The sequence below is a fragment of the Coptis chinensis genome, chromosome 4 (assembly GCF_015680905.1).
Source record: "Coptis chinensis isolate HL-2020 chromosome 4, ASM1568090v1, whole genome shotgun sequence".
NCBI classification, from domain to species: Eukaryota; Viridiplantae; Streptophyta; class Magnoliopsida; order Ranunculales; family Ranunculaceae; genus Coptis; species Coptis chinensis.
Window position 1 is genome coordinate 93,040,460 of NC_141459.1, and position 22,540 is coordinate 93,062,999.

The window sequence follows — 22,540 nt, forward strand, 5'->3', positions numbered from 1 at the left end:
AAATTGGAAATATTAAAATTAGAGTAAAAATATAGTTAAATAGATCCCAAAGCTAGAAAGATCAATAAAAAGGGAAGAAATGAATCATTTTAATGTACTTCTCTATAAAATAGAAACATCTTAGTTGGCTTGGAATTGAATTGGAAAGCTAGATGGTAAGGTTTAAGATTTGAAAGAGAAATAGGCTCATTGTACCAAATTTGAAAATTAATTAAAAATAAGAAAAGGGAAAACCGTTGAATTTGTCGCTTGATTTGTTACAAGGGCCCCTTGTTTCAAAACACTCGAGGCAAATAAATAGAACCCTGTATTCTAAATCCCTTCATCCAACTTATATTATTTTGGTCATCAGCTACAAGTGTATAACCAGCATGGCTTGCTCTTACACAATCTTCCTCCCCCTTGTATTTTTCATGTTCATTGTTCCAATCACTAACTCTAGACCTCTAGTTGAGAACCTTACCAATACAAACAATGTGACCCATTCAATTCCAGCCATTTTTGTGTTTGGGGACTCAACAGTCGACCCTGGAAATAATAACTTTATAGGTACCATCTTTAAATCAAATTTTCCTCCATATGGAAATGATTATCCTACTCATACTCCAACAGGAAGATTTACAAATGGTAAACTCACGACGGACTACATAGGTAATAATAATAATATGTCAAATAATGGCGTAAAAGAAGTTCATTTTATTTTAGATCTATAATAAGAATGATATGGTTTTGATTCATTCTAATGTGTGAAATGACAGCTTCATATTTGGGTATTAAAGAGTCTGTGCCCCCATATTTAGACAACACACTTGGTCTAGAAGAGCTTATGACGGGAGTTAGTTTTGCCTCAGCAGGATCAGGATATGATCAACTAACAGCAGATACATACGTATTTCTCTTCTTTACTTGGACAATGTTTGATTGGTTGAACTTCCACAGATTTATTAATTTTCATTTTATATATGCTTATCTATGTAAACAAATTCATAGATTGTTGGTTGATTTATGTGAACGAAAAATGCATAATTGTACAAACAATATACCTACTTCAATCTATGCCGCTTACTAGATTTCATCTCATAATAATATATATTACGTCTAGTTATGCTTAATTACTATTCGATCTCTTTTTCAGAAGGTGATACCTATACAGCAACAACTTGAATACTTTAAAGAGTACATGACAAAAATTGAACAGCAGATAGGGAAGGGAGAAATGGAAGCTCGTATCAACAAATCAGGCTTCATAATTAGTGCAGGAACAAACGACTTTGTGCTCAATTATTTTGCTCTTCCAGGGCGGCGTAAACAGTATACCATCACAGAATATCAAGATTTCTTAGTCCAGAATACACGAAATTTCGTACAGGTTTGTTTGTTGCAACTTTTTCATGATTTACTGTAACTAGGCAATCTATTCTTGATGGTATATTGCCAGTAAATTTGTTTTCCCCCATATCAATTTACTAATCTATACCTATATGCATATGCAGGCTCTTGTGGACCTTGGAGCTCGAAAAATTGGAGTTGTTGGAGTAGCACCAATAGGATACTTACCTGCTGTTATGACCTTGAGTTCAGATAACAGAACCCTACTAGAGTTCTACACAGATGTAGCAAAAGGATACAATCAGAAACTCCAAAACGAGCTGCAAAGCATCATGAAGAACAATTCTGCATATATTGGGCTTCAAGTTGTCTATGTTGGAATATTTGAGGCTTTGCTTGATATCATCCAAAACTACACCAAACGCGGTTCGTAACATAATTTCATTTTCTATTTATGTTCCCACTAGCATGTGTCCTGTGCTACGCATCAGTTCGCCAAGTTGTAAAGAACTAAAATGAAAATTGTTAAAAAAACTAAAGAGAAACAATTTTTTGTGAATCTCTCACTAAGAAAAGAGAAACAATTTTCTAAAAATGGGGAAGATATACAATTCCTATACATAAATTTTAGCTTTTAAATTAAGAAGACTATCCTAAAATTATTGAAAAAAGAGGTGGTTCAATTTTAATAGAGATCAGGGAGCCAATTATAATTAATAAATAGGAAAGATGTAACTTAAATAAACGTAAGGAAATGGTTCTAAAATCTTAAAATTGAGAGATTATAAATACACTGTTCGGTTGAGAAGTGTGGTTCCTACAAACCCACTATCATATAGTGTAGAGATGTAAAATGTGTTGCAAAACGGTTAATTTTCTCATACGAGTCTTATCATAACTGTCAAACTATCGAATAATCAAAAGCCCAAGCAGACTAAATAAGCTCAAGATTGATTGGCCTAATGGACATGTGAGAGCCCAAGCAAACTAACTGGAAACTGAACAATTGTTTTTTCTTTCCTGATACTTGGGTCTCATTTGTATAGCGTGTGGTAATGACTAATGAGTCCAACTCAAGAGCATGCTTTGAGTGTGTTATGACTTTTGGAGTTTGGACCCCTGCATGCAGCTACTCCTTTTACATTCAAGCTTAACTTCATAATTACATTACCATTTCTAATTTCACAGGTTTTGAGGAGTCGAGGAGAGGATGTTGCGGGACGGGTCTACTGGAATTGGGGTTCTTATGCAACCTAAACACAGTGGTTTGCCCCGACCGTTCGAAATTTATTTTCTGGGATTCCATCCACCCGACGGACAAGACATACAACTTGTTGTTTTTGGCATTTCGAGATATTATTGATAAGATTGCTAAGGGCAATTAGACCTCCTAATCCCTTTTACAGCTTACAATTGATTGGACTATACATGAAAATCTGTTGTACATGTGAATCATTTACAACGAAAATGTGTTAGTTATTCAATAAAATGTTATCAAAGAGATTATTCGATCATATTCAGCATTTGAGATTGTTTAGATATTATCATCATAAGCCTTGGGGGCCGTAGTTAAATTAAACTTAAAAAAAAAATTGTAACAATGTCCCATCAAAAACTATACACCAAAAACTATAGAGGTATCATCTTTGTTTTTATTTCCAACAAACATCATACCAAAAAGTAACTTTATAGTCTAAACACCATTTACTTTTTGGTATGATGTTTGTTAATGAATTTTATAATCCACCATTTCAAACGGATTTATCAACATGGGTCTATAGTCTTTTAGCTATGCAGAAAGACAATTTTGAGGGGGCTTTTATTGATGAGAAGAATTGAATGTGCAGTTATTGCTTGGAGTTTCGATGTCTTATTGAGATAATTCCAATATCTCCAAAGCTATCATTCAATATATATTATTATTAAAAAATATTATATTATATATAATGTAAAATAGGGTTGTATTATAATTTGGTGTTGGCTCTCTATGCCAGTGAAAGATATACACCACTACAAAAAGACACGTTATCACTAGTTGTCGATGATTCTTGTCCAGTTGAAAACCAAATCTGAAAAGTGGTGATCTCAACGAGCTGCAAATGTATTTTCTTTCTTGCAAAGCCATGCCCAAACACTTTCCTTGATCCTGTTAATCACCTTGTTGATGCAAAGTGTCCCGTTTCTAAAAATGATTTCATTTCGAACACACTATATTGACCATACAATAGCGTAGGAAAGAATTGCTCATATGTGTTCTCCAAGTCCTCTAGTACGAAGTATCAGCCATTTTGAGAAAACTTGACTAATTACCTCAACCACCGACTGTATAGAGTTTACCAACTTTGGGTGGCTGGATAGTAGATTGTTCCAAATTGAACAAGTAACTGTGCAAGACGTGAAAAGATGCAAAATGGATTCTTCTTGGCCTAGACACAACACACTTATTTGGGATGCTCATTATATTATATTCCTCTATTCCTCAAGTTATCAACCGTAAGAGTCCTATTCCACAACAAGCACCACATAAATAACTTGACATTTGAGGGGATAGATACCTTCCACACAAATTTATGAAAAAAAGGATTTGAAGGTAAGGAAGTGACCCCGGCTGGCGTTGAAAAGTTGCATGTAGAAAGACTTCACACTGAGAAAATCTTGTTCTTTGACAACCCTATCATTCAAGATATCATCCAAAGCTATCATTCAAACATATAATTTTTGTTGCTACTTTCTCATACATTTCAATGACAGATTCTAGCTCTGTACGTTTACGAACAAAGCTGAACATTTGACTGCAAATAAATTTCAACTAAATAAATCTTGCGTCTTGCAAATAGAATACATTTCTCAACTTGCACAAGGAATATATGGTACTTCCTGATGGGCCTAATGGACTTGTAATTTGTACTAGTATACGTGGGTATCATTTCTGTAATTCTGTTACAGATGCAATATAGGTCCAACTGTCCAACTAAGAGCTCATCTAGTCATCTATGCTGCCTTCAACAACAACCGTGTTCATGTCTTTGAAGTAATGAGTTCATGGACAGCTTACATACGATTTCTTGTTTCACACGATTTCTGGTTTCACAGGTTTTGAGCAGTGGAGGAAAGGATGTTGTGGGACGGGTGTAATAGAAATGGGATTTTTGTGCAACCCAAACTCCTACATTTGCCCCAATCGGTCCAAGTTTATTTTTTGGGATTCCATCCATCCGACCGAAAAGACATACAACTTGCTATTTTTGGCATTCCGCACCATGATTGATACCTTGGCTAGCTAAGGAATAGATTTCCTAACGCAATGTCTATACTCTATACGACCACACCTGATCATATTATACATGCAGTTCTATGTAGTTGTGAACCATCTATCAGCAACTTGTGTTATTATTTATTACATATGATCAAACAACAATTATTATTCTTTTAATTCAGCATGTGAGATGGATCTACGGCTACCGCGCATAACTGCATAAGGTATGCAGTAACGTCATTAGTATGTCGCAGTGTCCTGCGTGCCAACGCCAAAAGCGCGCATCTATAAGCCTATAATGTTGTAAGTGACATAGCTATGCATCAGCCCATGAGTGGGCGTGGTCGTGTCACGCCTAGGCAATGACTTAAGTTGCGTCTTGTTGCGCAGCAAGCCCTGTATGATTCAGTTTATGTCGTTAAGGCATAACCTTCCTAGATGGCTTTGTGTAGGACTGTAGAAGTATATATTATGGTAGGGTTGTATAGTATTCCGTGATTGGCCCAATGGACCTCTTCTAATTAGTTATTCATTTTTGGGCTCGAACATATTAGTTCACTGTACTGTCTACAGTCAATACAAAATTAACTCACAGTCAAAACAAAGTTTGCAAGTCAACTGACAGAAGTGATCCCAAAAAGGCAAAAATGAATAAACGATTAGAAACAAGTCGAGCATGTTGGTGTTGGAAAGATCTGGAAAGTCCTATGAGGTATGTGATGCAGAGCTTACTATATACTCAATAGCTCATTTCAGCTGTTTACAACAAATTGTAATAACGCCGCACTTTGCCATGCAGTATCTCTTCATGCAGACACCTCAGGTGCAATAGCCTGCTCTATCAGACTTCGATGCATTGCCTGTTTTTTTATCAGTTAAATAGCAGTAGTGTGCCATTTACTAGCCATGTGTCAACCAAATTTAGCTAGGTTGAGTAATATGCGACTTCGCATCTACCCATGCATGGGACACTTGCAATTGATTTTCATATTGGGATTATTTTTAAGTGCCTTCTTGAGAGGAACTTTTCAAATGTTCTCTTCAACGTTCTCCCTTCATGTATTTTTTTGCTAAAGGGTAATTGTATAAGATAGCAAAAAGAAAAACGTTTTACATCTTGTGAGTGTCTTGAGTAGATCACTCCAACATAAATTTTAAAAAATAAATCTAAAATAGGTAGAGTATTGATTCTCTACTCTATGTACAAACCTAGGCTTGTTTTCCCACCATTGCTTCTGTCCTTTTGTTAAGGTTGCTCCTTTCTTTGCACAGAAGTCTGCTGCAAAGTTTACTTCCCTCCATGTGCTTGTAAGAAGTATACTTGCCTTTCCCTTGATCCTTTCCCAGTCGGCTTTAACTTTCCAGGCACTGAGTTGGTTTGGAATGCTTTGATTGCTGCAGTTGAGTCTGACTCCACCCATATTTTTGTGTACCCCCATCTCCAATGCTTTTGTTATACCTTCTACTATTGCTCTTGATTCAGCCACATAGTTTGTATCAATTCCAATCCCTCCAGTATGTGAGTACTCCAATTACTTCTCCTGTATGTCTCTTGAAGATTGTTCCCCAACCTGTTGGTCCAGGGTTACCTCTGGTGCAACCATCCGCATTGAACTTTAGATAATCAGGTGGTGGAGCAGTCCAGTAACACTCGAGGGTCCTTGGTGCTCTTCTCAACTTGTTTCTCAGTCCCAAGGCATGGAGTGCTTCAAGTTCCTGAGTGGTGTTGTCCATGGTGCCATCAGATAACTCATGTGCGCGCAGTATTGTCCTTTTGATGTGCATTCTTACTTGCCCCTTCTCTGCTTTCCCATCGTCATATAAAACTCTGTTGCATGTCTTCCATATATGCACAAGGCAAGCAATGGCTGCAGCAATCCAAATGTCTTTAGTGAGTGGGCTTCTGGACTTACAATAGTTAATCACATCTGTCTTTGAGTAGATGTCCTTGTTTAACTTGAAAGAGTCTTTTAGGTAGTTCCATTGCTCTCTCGCAAAAGTGCACCTGAAGAGGATGTGGTCCTGTGTCTCTTCATGCTGTAGACACATGCAACACCTAGATGCAATCTTAAAGTTCCTCTTTTTCAGTTTGTCGTCAGTGTGCCTTGAAAGATTTTCCATCCAATTGCTTGGGTACTTGGGTGCAGCTTGGCTTTCCAAATGAAAGTATGCTAGTTCACCTTTTCTGCCTTTTTTCTAATTGCTTCATGTGTTGTAGAGACAGAGAAGGTACCATTAGTAGATGGCATCCAGATCCTAGCATCAGCCTGTGTGGGATTCGGGGCTTGTAATTCATTCACATTGACTCCTGCAGCATCCAAAATTTAATTCATTTCTGCTTGTATGTATTCACTAAGTCTTGTTCTGCAGTGTCTCCAGAAGTCATTAGTCATCTGAAAAACATGATTGAAAGCACCATACCAGATCCTGTCCAGTTGTCCTTCCATGTGTTTATCTCATCTCCAGTGCCAATCGCCCAGGTTGTATGCGCTTTTAACTCCTTAAGCACCCATTTGATGCCTGACTAAATAGTGGAAGTCTTGTAGCGTGACCACTCATCATTCTTTGCGCCATATTTACCTCTCATGTAGAATGCCCAGTCATTGTTATCATTTTCTAGACTCCAAGACAGTTTCATCAACATAGCTAGATTAATGTCTTTGAGTCTTCTCAGCCCTAGTCCTCCTTCTTCCTTTGGCTTGCATGTTTTCTCCCAGTTGAGAGTCATAAGTTTCTTTTCTGTAGGATTCCCAAACCAGATGAAGTTCCTTATAATTCTCTCGCACTCTTGTATAACTGAAGAAGGTCACTTGTATATAGCAAGGTTATGAACTGGTATGCTGTTAAGGAAATGTCTTGCAAGAACAACCCTTCCTTGGAATGAGAGCATCCTACCAGCCCAGCTAGATGCTTTCAACCTTATCTTATCAACCAAAGGCGCAAGAGCTTCCTTAGTAACCCTTCCTGTGATCATTGGCACACCAAGATACTGCTTTGGCAGGCCACCCTCCCTTATGCCCAGAAATGACTCTATCGATTTCCTTCTGCATGTAGTCATGGGGCACAAAAAAACTTTGCATTTGTCTTTATTAATGTATTGGCTAGCTGAGCATTGATACCTGTCTAACAAATCTAGAAGAGACTTTAGACATCTTTTATCAGCATTACAAAACATAAAAATATCATTGGCAAACATGAGATGAGAGAGACTACAATACTTGGCATGTGTGACCATTCTTTTGATTTTTCTTTGAGAGACTAGAAAGTCTATACCTCTGCTGAGACAATCTTCTGCAAAGGCAAAGAGAAGAGGTGAACGAAGATCTCCTTGCCGTAAACCCCTACTTGCTGTGAAGTAGCCTCGTGGACCGTTGATCATGAGTTCATGACGGATATGGTGTTGCTTGTGATTAATACGTATGAAGCTCCCTTCGTGTGATTAATATGTATGAAGCTACAATTTTTTGATCTTTGTGTTATTGTGTAAGCTACAATAATGTTAAAAAAATATACAAATAATAACGGACTGACGATTGTCATTCATCTGAAAACAACCAATTTCTAGGTAAACCACAATTATCAATATTGCAAAAACTTTGATGTTCTTCCTCGACATTTTACACTGAACTTTGCAAAGCAACGCATTACTTCAACCCCAAACTGATCGTCTTGTACGTGCTCACCTTAGAAACATCTATGTACTCAATCTACCTACACAATAACGTGGATCTTCTCAATCATAAGAAAGACATAAGTAAGTCGGGGTTTAGATCTTATTCATCTGCTGAAAAGAACTGCTATTAACAACAACTGGCTTCAAGAACATGAACACGTTGCCGCATCCATCCTTGGGAACAAGAACCAACCGGTTATCTACGTTTTCCAGTGCTTTTGCAAACAAGTAAGCAAAGTATTTTGATGTCCTTATTCGACCTTTCATCAGAAACCAAAATTAAAGCTCAAAATCTTGGGGTAATAGTGGAAGGATTCCTGCAGCATCCCTCATAAGCTCCTGAACCTTGGAAAAATGCTCTTCTGAATTAAGAGTTTAAGACATACAAGTCCCAGTACAGTTACTAATCTAAGGACCAGCAACTGATGGAAGTGCAATGCCTTAGTTTTGTATATACGAGCCCATTCGAATCTCCGTTCTGGCAAAATCTTCCAAACAACAGCCAATATGAAGTCATACACGTGTCTTAAGAAAGGAGAAACCTCGGTCTGTTCTGAAGAACCCAGTAGAGCATACTGGTAAGATTCAGACTTTTCTGAATCGACAGACTGGCCGGGTGTATATCAACTTCGATGTTAGGAACCAGCCCCTTCCTATTTGGCAGGAAGAAATTAGGAAAAGGAGGCATTCAAGCAAAAGAATCTGGCTTTGAGGATCAGTAGGCAGAAGAATCTAGCTTTGAGGATCAGTAGGCAGAAGTGTGTGCAAGAATGAATGCGCCAACGACGAGGCGCTGCTAAACCCCATATCCTTGTATGCAAGCAGCATGTCCTTATATGCATGTAGTTCAACAAAGAATCTCTTCCCGGGGCAACCTAGTTCTGATCTATGCCTAATTTCCCATGTCAATTCATCAATTACTTCATTTGACAAAAAAAGAAATATGATAGCCCTTCCAGTATTCATTAATGAATCCTTGAAGGATTTCAGATTTTCATGAAGAACTAAACCCACGGCCTGCACTGCACTACTTTTTTCCTGACGATTGGTATCTTTAGAACTTATCATAGAGTCTGCATAATAAAGTGGAGAAAAAACCTTGTGTAAAAACCCCTCTGATAAACCAAAGTTCCTCCGACAGCTTCCATACTTATCATGGAAAATCACTATACCTTGAAATCTGAAGTGCAAGGACTGATCTCTGAACAAAACAGAATCTTTTCTCCTGATATTTCATTTGAAGCTGTGTCAATATTCCCAGCAGTTTATCACAAACAAAAGAAACTTCAGTTCTCAAGAACTGTTGCGCAAGGGATCTGAACACTGGGCCCCTGATGTAAGTCTTTTCATCAATCCTATGCATAGACTCTTCATTTGCTCCTTTCAGCCAGGAAGCTTGGCTGTGAAAAGCGAGAAAAACATCCTTACTATTTAGCTTTAACACCCCAAAGCATTTATGACACAGGTCTTTGTAAATCTTGTATTGGCTCGTATTAACAGAGCCCTGAAGGTAGGAAAATAAACAGGAGATTCTTTGCTTCCATGTATTCCAAATGTTGATTAGAACCTGAGCAGAAAAATGGCCCTCGAAAACTACTTTATCAAAATGCATACTTCTCCATTTGAAGACTGCATCATCATCATCATATTGGTCGACATCTAACTTAAGGTAGGCTTCAAGAAGCTTACATGCAGCAAAAGTTTCCACCGTAACATTTCGATTCTGAGCCCTTTGGAAGTGTGCATGAATATTTGACAAGCTGTAGTTCCGATCTGAAAGAAAGGCTAATTCAGCCCAAACCTCGTCACCATAAGATTTTGAAACCCTGTAAGCAAGTTCCTTTGCTCTGTCTAAAAGCTTTTTAAGATTGTGAGCATGCTGCATGGACCAGCCACTTCTTTCATCTGTGGAGATAATTTGCACCACAATGTGAAAGCTCACCAGTTGTGACGACTTTTCATACACTTCCACTCTTTCAAGCATATAAGCTTTGAGAATAGTATTTCCTCTGATTCTTTGCAGTTTGGAGGCTTCAACATAGTTTTCATTTTCTATCAGGAAACTGTAAGCGTCTTCTGGGAATGTTCTGGCAATTTCTACCACTGATACGATATCTGAAAGCTTATTGATCTTAGATATCCAACTCTTCAGAAAATTAACTTTAGTATCTGTAGGAACCTTTCCGGACCATTCTTTTATGAATGCCCAACCCAACTCAAAAAGTTCACCTCTTTTGCAAGAAGACAAGCATTTAGAGAGACATTTTCCTTGAGCATTGTTGCACCCTATTACTGCGAATCTCACGACTCTCTAAATTTACTCAAATTCACTCTCTATTTTGGATCGGCTGCACCAATTAGGTTGCCTACGTACCCATTTCGGGATCAAGCCGCCGTAGTTCACCTCTCTCCTCACCCCCTTTATGCCTCTCTTGTTAGCCCCCTTTCATTCGCCCCCCCCTTTTCCTCCTCCTTCTTTTCCTTTTTATATCCCTCCCTTAGGTTTTACTCATGGGACATAATATGGTCCTGGGCCTATTCTCTGGGCCCAATACATACTGCGGTATGGGCCTTATCTCTTGGGCCAGTACTTATGTGAGGCATTCCTGAATATGGCTACTACATTTGCCCCCTCTCGGGTTCGGCGACGATGACGACGGCGGACCCGAGAAGTCTTCAAACTTCCTTGTCTCTCTCTTTGAACTCTAGATATCCACAGTATCATGTGACTGTACGTAGTCTTCTCCTCCTCAGGACATTTCGTATCCATGTACTCTGCTACTGGACCGTATGTCTGTGAAGTACTCAATCCATCTGTTCTTGTTCATATACCCCATTAACGTATCCCCAAAAGATCTCATCCCCTTCGCTTTCTCCCTTCAACTCGATACAATGCCCACAATGTGTCTCAACCCAGCCATAAGCTCTCCTTCATAAAACTCACTACTATGTCCACGGAGTGTCTCACCTCAGCCAACCTCTCTCTTTCCGAAAATTTGCCACTATGTCCGCGAAGTGTCTCAGCCCTGTCATAATCTCTCCTTCACATAACTCACTTCTATATCCGCAGAGGGTCTCACCATTTCATTTCCCTTTCGTAGGACTCAACTATCTCATCCCCTTCACTCTCTCTCTTCAACTCAATATAATGCCCACGATGCTTCTCAACCCAACCATCACCTCTCACATAGAACTCCCTTCCATATCGCCAGTTATGCCTCCCCGACCACCACTTTCTTTCGGAACTCACAGCCTTTGTCTCATGGGAGTGTATCACCCTAGCCACCATCTCTCCTTCAGAGAACTCACCGCCTTCTGCATGGAGTGTATCACCTCGGCCGTCATCTCTCCTTCCGGAGGACTCACTACTATGTCCTCATGAGTGTCTCTCCGATTTCGCCATAAGCTCTCTTTCACATAACTTCGCTACTATATCTGCCAGAGTGTGTCTCACCCTTTTATTTCCTTCCGTAGAACTCCACCGCCTCATCCCGCTTCACTCTCTCTTCAACTCAATACCATGCCCACAATGTGTCTCAAACCTACCGCCACCTCTCTCACAGAACTCACTACCATATCGGTGGTATGCCTCCCCGACCACTGCTCTCGCTTCCTTCTCGGAACTCATCGCCTGCTCATGGGGTGTATCACCTCGGCCACCATCTCTCCTTCGGATGACTCACCTCTATGTCCGCATGGATTGTCTGCCCCCATTTCTCCTTCTCATATAACTCACTTCAATGTCCTGGCGGAGGATCTCTGCCCGACCATAAGCTCTCCTTCATAGAAATCTCTATCATGTCCGCGGAGTGTCTCACCTTTTCATTTCCGCTTTTCGTAGGACTCAACATTGTATCCGCCAAGCGGGTCTCATCCCCTTGCACTTACTCCCCGGAATTCGATATACCGTCTGCGAAAGGGCCTCCTCCCCTCTATTTCTCTTTTGTAGAATTCAATAGTATTGTTCCTTTCGGAACTCCCACACGAGGGGCTCATCCCCCTCCCCACCTGCCTCTACTCTGCGAGTGGAGTCTATGAGGGCCACTCGCTTTGCCCCAAGTCCGATTGGGATCTCATGTCCGCAGATGGCTCATCCCCCCCACTATCTCTGCTCAAGAGTGGAGTCTGATGAGGGGCAACTCTACTTACCCCCAGGTTTGACTCGGATCTCATGTCTGCGGAGGGCTCATCCCCTCCGCTATCTCTGCTCTGGAGTGGAGTCTGATGAGGGGTAACTCTGCTTGCCCCTAGGTTTGACTCGGATCTCATGTCCGCGGAGGGCTCATCCCCCCCGTTGTTCAGATCTCATGTGCTCGATATCTCTTTGCATCTCCGACCTGCAGCTCAACCGGGCTCTCGGGCTACTTTTTTGACCCGCCTGTCTCTTTGCCTTTCGTCGTCCGCTGGGGTTCATCCCACTCAGCGGGCTCTCTCGAAGCTCTGCCTGTAGGGGCTCTCGTTTGCCTCATGTATCTCTAGCATCTCCGGTCCGGAGGGCTCATCCCCATTCTAGCGGCTCAACCGGGTTGTCGCCGGTTGGGGCTCTCTCATTGCCCCATGTATCTCTAGCATCTAAAATCCGGAGGGGCTCATCCCACTCCAGCTGGCTCGCTTCGGGCTCTGCTGTTGGGGCTCTCTCATTGCCTCTATGTATCTCTAGCATCTCGATCTGCGGAGGGCTCATCCCACACAGCGGGCTCGCTCGGGCTCTCGCCGGTTGGGGCTCTCTCATTGTCCCATGTATCTCTAGCATCTCTGATCCGCGGAGGGCTCATCCCACTCCGCGGTCTCGACCGGGTTGTCGCCGGTTGGGACTCTCCCATTGCCCCATGTATCTCTAGCGTCTCTGATCCGCGGAGGGCTCATCCCACTCCACGGGCTTGACCGGGTTGTCGCGGAGGGCTCATCCCCCCCGCTATCTCTGCTCAGGAGTGGAGTTTGATGAGGGGCAACTCAGCTTGCCCCCATGTTTGATTCGGATCTCCTGTCCGCATATCCTATCCCGCCGAGGCCGGACATGCCGCCCGGGGACGACTCCGCCCCACACGCCACTTTTGACCGCGAGGGTCCGCGGAGGCTCATCCCCTCGCGACTCCTTCGGATAGTCCCACGACATATCCACGAAGGTCTTCTTCGAACCCTCCGCTCTCGCTTCGGAATGCACATCCGAAAACAGCCTCGGCCCCACGTTTGATTCGGACAAGAGGTCCGCGGACACCTAGATAACTTAAGCGGCCAACAGTGCAGCAATAATATCAATGAGGTTTGGGGATAACCCAACTCTATTCCCATCTTCTTGACCTTTCTCTCTCCACACTACTAGCAGTAGCCACGATCTTTTCAACACTGTGGCCGACCATTCCAGTGGAATAAACTATTGGCGCCCAATTAAGGCTTCGAAACTTCTCCTTGACATCCTCTTCGTAATAGCTCGCTGTCTGCAACTTTTTATTTGGTATGGTATCCCATTTGTTAACAATGGTCACGCAACCTTTCCCTTCTCTCTCGATACTTTCCGCAATCTTGTAATCCCGCTCTATTCTACAAGCCAGAGCCTCAATAACAAGATCAACGACATCCGCGATTCATTGATAATGCCTCTGTTGTGCTACCAAATGAAACTACCACTGCCCTTCTTCTAATCCCAACTGTGTCAATAAGCTTGAGGTTTGAGCTCAATTACTCGCTTTGCAACACGTTCTCCAGTGACGGAGGCCCCATGGACTCGACAAGCACTGAGTAAGGCTCGCCACATCACAGCATCATTCTCAAAGCCGGACTGCATAATGAATTTCTCAGCATCATCCAGTCTTCCAAAGACGACCACGGAGGTCAACTACACTCGCCGCAATGCTTCACGCTTTGGATTTAGCCCGTGATCATTTTTCATGCTTTCAAAGTACCTGAGTCCTTCCTCCACGAGGCCTCCATGGCTACATGCGGTAAGAACTCCAAGAAAAGTTATTTGGTTTGGTGCAACACCACAGCCATTCATTTCCTTGAAGATCGAGATCTCCACTTGCCGTGGCCGTCGTTGTGCGGCTTGAGATCATCATCACTGACCAAGTTCGATATCATAGTTCTCTGCCTCCTTGAATGTCGATTAAGCGACATCAATATCCCCAGATTTTGCATACATACATATCAGCGAAGTACCAACAATCACAAAGCACCCAAGTCCAGTTTTAACAGCATGACCTTGTATCAGCTCACCTGATCTTGAAGCAGCCAAGTTTGCACAAGCACTCAAAGCACCAGACATAGTGAATTCGTCAAGCTTTCTTCCAGATACCAGAAGTTCGCTAAAGAGACCCCATGCTACTCAAACTATGAGTTTCGAACACAACCTGCCATCAGTGATGTCCACGAAACTATATCTAGTTTTGGGGTTGAGTGAAAACATCTGAGTCCATCCTCAATGCAACCATATAGAGAATACAGATCAAAAAGAGCACTCCCAATGAACTCATCCGATTGGAGATCGCTCTCAAGGATTTGAGCATGAATTTGTTTCCCATATTCCGATGCATCAAGAGCACTACAAGCTTTGAGAATGCTTGAGAATGTAAACTTTGAGGGTTTAATTCCCTCTTTTCGCATTTGGGAAAAGAGATGCAGCACTTCATCTGCATATTCTTCGACAACTTCAGTTTTATTTGGCAAAATCCAAATGATCATTCATGGTAAACATGACAACATTTCGATCGGCACGAGCTTAAAAATCTTGATTGCATTCTCCGGACCACCATTTTTCGCGATACATGTCAAGTAATGCGGTCCCCTACAACAACATCAAAATCCAGCCCAAGTTTGACCGCACAACCGTGAGCAACTCTTCCAAATTCCCGAACCACTAAAAGCATCGCGAGCATGCCTTTAAGGCACTACCTAGCGCCAAAACAATTCAACTTCAATCCGGACTTGTGCATTTTCACCAAAACTCCTAATGTTCTTTCGCTAAACCCACTTCTAACATATATGCAAAGAATCACCGAAGTTCCAAGAAACATCATCTACATTATCCTAACTTTCAAACACACGCCTAGCATTATCGACCTTACCACATTTTGAGTACATATCAATAAGTGATTTAACTAAAAATTCGTGTACGCTCAATCCACTAACAAAAATTAATCCATGTACTATTTCTCCTAACTTAACATCCCGCATTTGAGCACATACACCCAATACGCTCGCATAAGAAAACTTATCCAACGTTACATCAGCAACTCTAGAATCGTGGAACACTTCCCTCGCCTTTCCATGAAACCCCATCTGACAATACCCAGAAACTAACAAATTCCACGAAACACCATCTCGCAATCCCGCAACACACTCACTGGCATTCATAGTCCGCCTCAGTTCCTTCCCAAAAAACTCGGTCAAAATCCTAATGATAGCAGGAACACGCGAACCTGAACCAACCACCTCAATTGAATGTATATTCTCCATGTCGACCAAAGATCTGCGATAGCCTTCTCCAAAGGAACCTTCACACGCTCGAATAGGAATGCTTATATCCTCAAACTCATCCCTCTTGATGAAACCCCTCACATCTTTCTCATCCATCAAGCACTCGATATTCAAAGGAGCCTCGGATTTGCACTCAACATTTTCTTCAACTTCTCACAAGCATCTCTCGAAGTCTAAGACAAGCTCGAGCACTCACGGTTGACATCAATCTTATACTCACCCTTAAACTTCCCCACAAAATGCTGGAACAACACTTCATCAAAATCCCTACCACCAAGATTTGAATCAAAAGAATGAGCCAAAACCTTCACTGCCCTTTCTTAAACCCAAAGAATACAAACCTGCATACTAGCATGCCCAACATCAACAAATGCAACATTCACGATCATTCTCCGTAAATCAGTCTTATAAATCCCATACGCCAAAGCAAGTAGCCGTAGTCTCATGAAACAACCTCAAAGGATGCAAACCAGCAATAGTAGCCGCATCCATAACCACCCCCCTCTCAAATCCGTGAAAATAAACAGAATCCCAATAACACAATCCACAACAGCAGTATTCAAATTCTTCTCGGCAATCCCCTTCAAATCGGATAACACCATTTCCCCCATCGTCTCTACCCATCTCTCCACTCACCACCAGATCTGACCCATTCACCACCACCGACAACAACAGAGATTACAGAATCCTCATCCCAGCTGACATACCATACTCCATCACTATCAGATCTCCGATGGGCACGTAGTGGAAGCTGATTTCCCACATTGATCATATGCTCATGAGATATTGAAGAAGGAATATCAGAGTTGACACTATTGCGGTTCTCATCTCAAGTGCAACGATAATTCCAGCCACAGTCATCACTCTAGGTAGTCTCTTCCCAACTCGACCGAAATTCAAAGCATCACCAGAGGCAAGATCCAACAAGACCTTGAAACCATTGTAGGGTACAAACTGACGTTCAACATTTGCTTCAATAATACCCACATCATCTTTCATACCATTTTCGCAATCCAACTCATTATTATTCCCTTTAAACTGTTTAGAAAGCAACCCAGAATCCTTAGGCAGATTATTTTCACAACTCAAGTCTTGTTTCTCTTCAAAGTCGATAACTTTAGGTGAAACCACCTCCTCAGCGCCTCATTCCGACACCATGAGTGGAGAATTCGAATCCACAATGAAGTAGTCCCGACCTTATTATTAAGCTTTCAGAAACCCCCAAAATAACTAAACTAGTTTCTGGGCTTTAGAGCACCTCCCAGTCTTCCAACTCTCCCCTGGCAGCGGTGTTCATTAATTCATTTACAGCAGCAGAGTGAGTTGGGAGAGAATGTTTATCCCTGCGTCCCCACAGACGGCGCCATTTGTTGCACCCTATTACTGCGAATCTCACGACTCTCTAAATTTACTCAAATTCACTCTCTATTTTGGATCGGCTGCACCAATTAGGTTGCCTACGTACCTATTTCGGGATCAAGCCGCCGTAGTTCACCTCTCTCCTCACCCCCTTTATGCCTCTCTTGTTAGCCCCCTTTCATTGCCCCCCCCTTTTCCTCCTCCTTCTTTTCCTTTTTATATCCCTCCCTTAGGTTTTACTCATGGGACATAATATGGTCCTGGGCCTATTCTCTGGGCCCAATACATACTGCGGTATGGGCCTTATCTCTTGGGCCAGTACTTATGTGAGGCATTCCTGAATATGGCTACTACAAGCATAATTTGTGGCAGCATTGGACCAAGAGCCTGCAAGATCAAAGCAATAACCAGCATCCTCAAATCTGGGTTCCCGAAATTTCTCCAAATATATCTTTGCTGTCCAGAATAAGAAGGAAAGAGACTGTCAGGAATTTCTGTATTGGAGTTTTATATATATAGAAGGAATACTTTCTAACAAATGATGTTTCATTTCAAAGAAAATAGTTCTGGTTTCCATCAAATAGGCACAGCCATCGACCTCTCACAGAGGGGATGATCCACAACTGCCTTGTAAGATACAATTTAACGACTACTAGATGTTTCTCTCTTACTTGCACCACTAGTGCAAGTTTTTGTCATCCAACAAGAAAACACAGCAAACTATAGTCTTTCAGATATGAAAATAAGAGATACTTTCAGTTAGTATGACAAAAGTACACAATAACAGAACCAGGAAACAATTTGTTTTTAGGAGCTAAGAAAACACTAACAACTATAGTATTTATGATATGTAAATGAAAGAAATACTTTCTGTTGCTAACATGACAAAAGTAAACGATATTTTTGGTGATTCAGAATAAAAGAATCAGGAAAACAATTTGTTTTTAGGACAATCAGTAAACATTCTTATTTTTAAATCAAAATTTAAAAACATCTGTGATTGCGATATTGCTTAAGTGATCAGAAGCAGATATGCGAACAATCAGATAGGTAATAGCACAAGAAATGAGACCACATCAACAATTATTTACTCATAAAGACGATTGATAACTGAAATTCAATGCCAGAAAGATTGACTTAAATTAATCTGAGAACCACGCACATGCTTTTTCGTAATTCCCAAACTTCAAGAAGCAAGCTGCAGAAGATTCAAATTTCCCAATCTCTTCATACAACTCCGCAGCATTAGAAAGACAGGTGGCAGCCATTTCAAAATCTTTGTGCCGCTTGTTTTCTCCTTCCATTTGAAGAGATGCAGCCTGTGCCCATTTCGAGCAGTAGACGTCTCCAGATCTTTTGAAGCAGAAAAGAGCTGTTTCATAATTACCCTCGTTGAATAACTGCATTTTCAAAGAGAACAGCGTAAGTAACAAAATCAGTAGGCTTGAAAAGGGCTAAAACAAGCACTGTACCTTTTAACCACATAAGTTCCATTCTTCCAGCTTACAAAAGACTAGCATGCCAGAACCAAAGGAGAAATCAAACTCTCCCAGTTTAACAACACCAAGTTTCTTCCAGTAATCAAACAATGGATGAGAAATACTCTCGAAAACCCACAATCTTTGCCTAGTTCTTGTGATTGCCACATATAATTCCTTAAGTTCATTACAAAGAGCACTGTGCCTATCCTTATTGAAGGGGGGATATTTAAGCGAACGAGCGCCCAAAAGGTTTTTATGAACCATAAATTCATAGACAACCTCCCATCCAGGTTCCAAAGGAGCTTTCTCAAAAAAATTGTACAAAAGAACATCCTGCAAAAAAAAAAAAAAAACGAATTGTAACATGAACAGGTTAATTTTATGGTCAACTAATCAGATCAGAAGTTATCCTACTTACTTGAAACTCCAAACCCGTGCACTTGATTATCGTTAAAACAAGTGCATTCTTTCCTACTTGCTCAATAACTTGTTCTTTAGCACAGTCATCACGCACCAAAATAACCTGTTGGGCTCTGAACGTAATTACACCATTGCTGTTACCCACATTGGAATGAAATATATTCTTAAGCACATTTTGGTCACAGGATTGAAGAAGAACTGGTAACTCTCCATGCACAAGGCTTGTCTCTGACTCTAGCTTGTCAACAGACTTGGGAAAAAAATGACACAACAATGTCAAAACACTTTGTGCCAAGTTCAAGACGGATGAATGTGTACGGAAATTTTGCTTCAATTTAAAAAGATCGGATGACCTTTCTGGTCCAACATGAAAGTTGACCATAAACTTTAGGCTAATGTTCCACTCTTACAATCTTTGACCTGCTCTTTGCACTTAGACATTAGAACCCGATATACATTGATAATAAAAGGCACATACCTTTGCTATACACGCAGCCTCATCACTTGTAGCAACTCCAAGACCACAAGCAAATAGTCCAGTAACTGCATCAGAAAACGGTTGAGATTGCATTTAGATCAAAAGTCACCCGAACGCATAGTGCTGGCAAAGTTAGTATTAGGACAGTGCATATTGGAAGTCTGACTCCTTCCAAATATGAATCTATTAACTATCCAGTGCTACCTCAGTGCCATGAACAATTGCATGGCATTCAGCTTTAAAACTAGTACCAACACCTAGATTCTGACTCGGAACTTTCCTTTGATTAGGATACCTCCTTCCAGCTTGATCAATTGAGTAAAGCAGATAAGGGAAGTGAAAGCCTGTAAACGTTAGTTCACCTTAGATCAGAGTACACCATTGATTGCACGCACACTTGAATCTAACTAGGACTTCAATGGGAGTTCACTCTTTATGTATATCATGAATTCATCTGGAATGTCAGGGTTCACTTTTACTCTCCACTTACTGCAAACTTGTGCCATCTTTCCAATATTCGTCGTTCTTCGTACAAGACATATTAATGGTTGGAACTTGGAACTTGGAACTTGGAAAGCAGAAAATGAGGGAACATAAGTTGCTTATTAGGGAGAATGCATTTTATTCCCCTAGTAGCATTAGTCAATAGAGGCACTTTTGACATAATATCAAATTCTAAGTCTTCAAGCCTAACGTACATTAAATCTATTGAAAGCACTACATTACAATAGAAGTACCTCACTTTACTTACCTTCCCTTCCACTGTTGTTTCACCAAGGCTGGGTGATTTTTCCAAATCTGCATTTCGGTTTTCTCAAAGTCTCGAAAAAAGATGCACAATGGATGTATGCAAATGTCAACCATTAAGAGGGTAATCTTTTTATTGGCCAAAGTGGAAACTTTTTCATCATGACGATTTTGTTGTTTTGCTCTGTTTACCCTGAGATATATTAAGATGAACTTAGCAGCAGAAAAGGTATTTTGAGTGTGGTTGAATTTAATGCAATGTAATACGCCTGGTGGAGCACAGAGTGACAGAGGTTGCACCCAAAGGCTGTGGGCATGGGGATCAGATAAACAATATGAGAAGAAGAAAGCATCTCTAATTGGCTTGTAGTGAATGTTCCATACAAAACTCAAAACACTAAATTTATACTATACGAAAAAGAAAACCTAAAACACAACACATAAAAAAAGTGATAAGCTAGATAGAAGATTTAGGACTCAACAGACGCTTCTTACAGGTACAAGACTATCTTCATATTTTCCAGCAATGAGCATGCATCCCGGAATATTTCTGACTTTAATCACATTTGACACTCGACCCACTTGATTATAGTGACATAAATAGTTGTTTTCCTGTCTACATCGTACCAAAACCAGACCATCTGCAATAGGTATAACATTAGTGACCATTTTCAATTCAGAAGGAAGAATAATAGGCCGATTGACCCACACTTGTTTGTTGTTGTCGCAGGTTGTCTTTAGCACCCACATATCAATCATATTCTGATAATGATCAATCACACACAGACATCCTTCAAACTCACATAACCAATGTCGACCTTTAAGAAAACCTATATCATCTGGAACTGAAATCTCTACTCCAAATCTTTCATGTGTAAGGTTAAATGTAGTTATCTGTCGCGGAACTCCCCTTGCCGTTTCTGTAGAGAACCAATACAACATTCCATTCAAATGGATGATTTGGTCCTTAAAACGGGTTGTATCTATATTTCCTTCTACAGGTCTCCACGATTCTTCACCCAGTGCAAGGACCTCAATCTTTGAATGCCTTGATGCATCACATCCAACTACTTTATATTTCTTCGAGACAATATCAAATCCGAATCCTAGTCTGATATTACTTGGAGGGAAAGCCTTTAAGAATCTAGGTTCTGGCAAAGTTACACTGTCGTTCGTGACTGGATTTGAAACGTATAAAGCTTGCGGGCTTCCAAGGGAACATACCAAACCGTTGCATGCAGGTACGAATGGATCTATGAAACTATTAGAATCGAAGAACTTCCCTTCGATAACGGTACTACTTCCATCTTGTTCAATCGAATAAATCACATAAAAGAAACCAATACGTCCTATTACTTGAAAACTCGTATGATGTCTCAGATTGACTTGTCGATGTCGGAGACTAAAATGGAATTGTATGAATGCTTCATCTTGGATCAGAGCACACCATTGCTTGCACGCACACTTGAATCTGACTATGGAGTTCAACGGGAGTTTAGACATTATGTATACCATGATTTCATCTGGAACGTCATGATTCACTGTTTCGCCCCTCTTGCAAACTCGTTTCATCTTTCCAACACTCCTCCAAGAGTTGTCAATGGCTGGAACTCGATTCATCTGGAAATGAATTGGGCTGTCAATGGGCTGGGCTGGGCTAGGCCTCGAAGCATGATTAAATCCGAAACGATACGGTAAAGAAATCTGTCTGGATTGGACTCTTCCTATTGTTATGAACTTATGACAGGATCAGGTCCAAGTTTTAATCACAGGCAGCTTGCCAATTGCAACTGATGCAGATGTTTTGAATTATGAAGTAATTATATGGAGCTAGCTGGCGAGCCAATAGTCTGAAAGTTTGGAGGAGTTTTTTTTTTTTTTTTTTTTTAATCAACAATATATATATATAAAGTCAGATGATTGAGCCTATACAAATGGGTATGGATGTCCTATCTTTTTCCACGGCATCCATTAGCCATTGAGGGAGGGGATCTTCCCAAAGGAATGATTCTCCTAGAGCTACTGTTTTCTTAGAAATTAAGTCTGCTATGCCATTTATGTTACGGCTACAAAAGATAATATCAAAATATACAAAATTAGATGCAAGAGATATGATATCCCTGATGATGTCTTTAGATCGCCAAGACAGATTAGATGATCGGGTAGCCCATTCCACTGTAATTGCTTGAGCATCGATCTCTAACTCAAGGTGAGTGAGCTGTCGTTCTAAGGCCCATTGGGTGGCCAGAAGAACCCCTCGGCATTCAACCTCCTCTGCGGTGGTGGCATGTCTTGTCCAAGTACCTGCTGCTAAGACGTTTCTG

At 40.9% G+C, this 22,540-nt stretch overlaps 2 protein-coding genes across 6 annotated transcripts; one reads left to right on the plus strand and one right to left on the minus strand.

Moving 5' to 3' along the window:
• Window positions 1-329: 329 nt before the first annotated feature.
• LOC147505717 (GDSL esterase/lipase At5g45960-like) lies at window positions 330-2,843 on the plus strand. Its single transcript, XM_086604175.1, has 5 exons — window positions 330-651; window positions 759-889; window positions 1,136-1,369; window positions 1,494-1,755; window positions 2,518-2,843. The coding sequence occupies exons 1-5, from the start codon at window positions 372-374 to the stop codon at window positions 2,712-2,714; spliced, it is 1,104 nt and encodes a 367-aa protein (XP_086460301.1). The 5' UTR covers window positions 330-371; the 3' UTR covers window positions 2,715-2,843.
• A 14,455-nt stretch (window positions 2,844-17,298) lies between these two features.
• LOC147505718 (uncharacterized) lies at window positions 17,299-22,143 on the minus strand. 5 transcript variants are annotated; one of them, XM_086558190.1, is made up of 7 exons: window positions 20,712-22,143; window positions 20,221-20,409; window positions 19,470-19,534; window positions 18,990-19,241; window positions 18,563-18,904; window positions 18,253-18,490; window positions 17,316-17,546 (listed from the first exon to the last, which is right to left on the minus strand). In XM_086558190.1, the coding sequence occupies exons 1-2, from the start codon at window positions 21,834-21,836 to the stop codon at window positions 20,377-20,379; spliced, it is 1,158 nt and encodes a 385-aa protein (XP_086414316.1). In that variant the 5' UTR covers window positions 21,837-22,143; the 3' UTR covers window positions 17,316-17,546; window positions 18,253-18,490; window positions 18,563-18,904; window positions 18,990-19,241; window positions 19,470-19,534; window positions 20,221-20,376. The 5 variants fall into 5 exon arrangements, with proteins under 5 accessions (XP_086414317.1, XP_086414313.1, XP_086414315.1 ...); XM_086558189.1 differs by having other exon boundaries at window positions 17,310-17,546; window positions 19,470-20,409; XM_086558188.1 differs by having other exon boundaries at window positions 17,315-17,546; window positions 18,990-19,534.
• Between the last annotated feature and the right edge of the window lie 397 nt (window positions 22,144-22,540).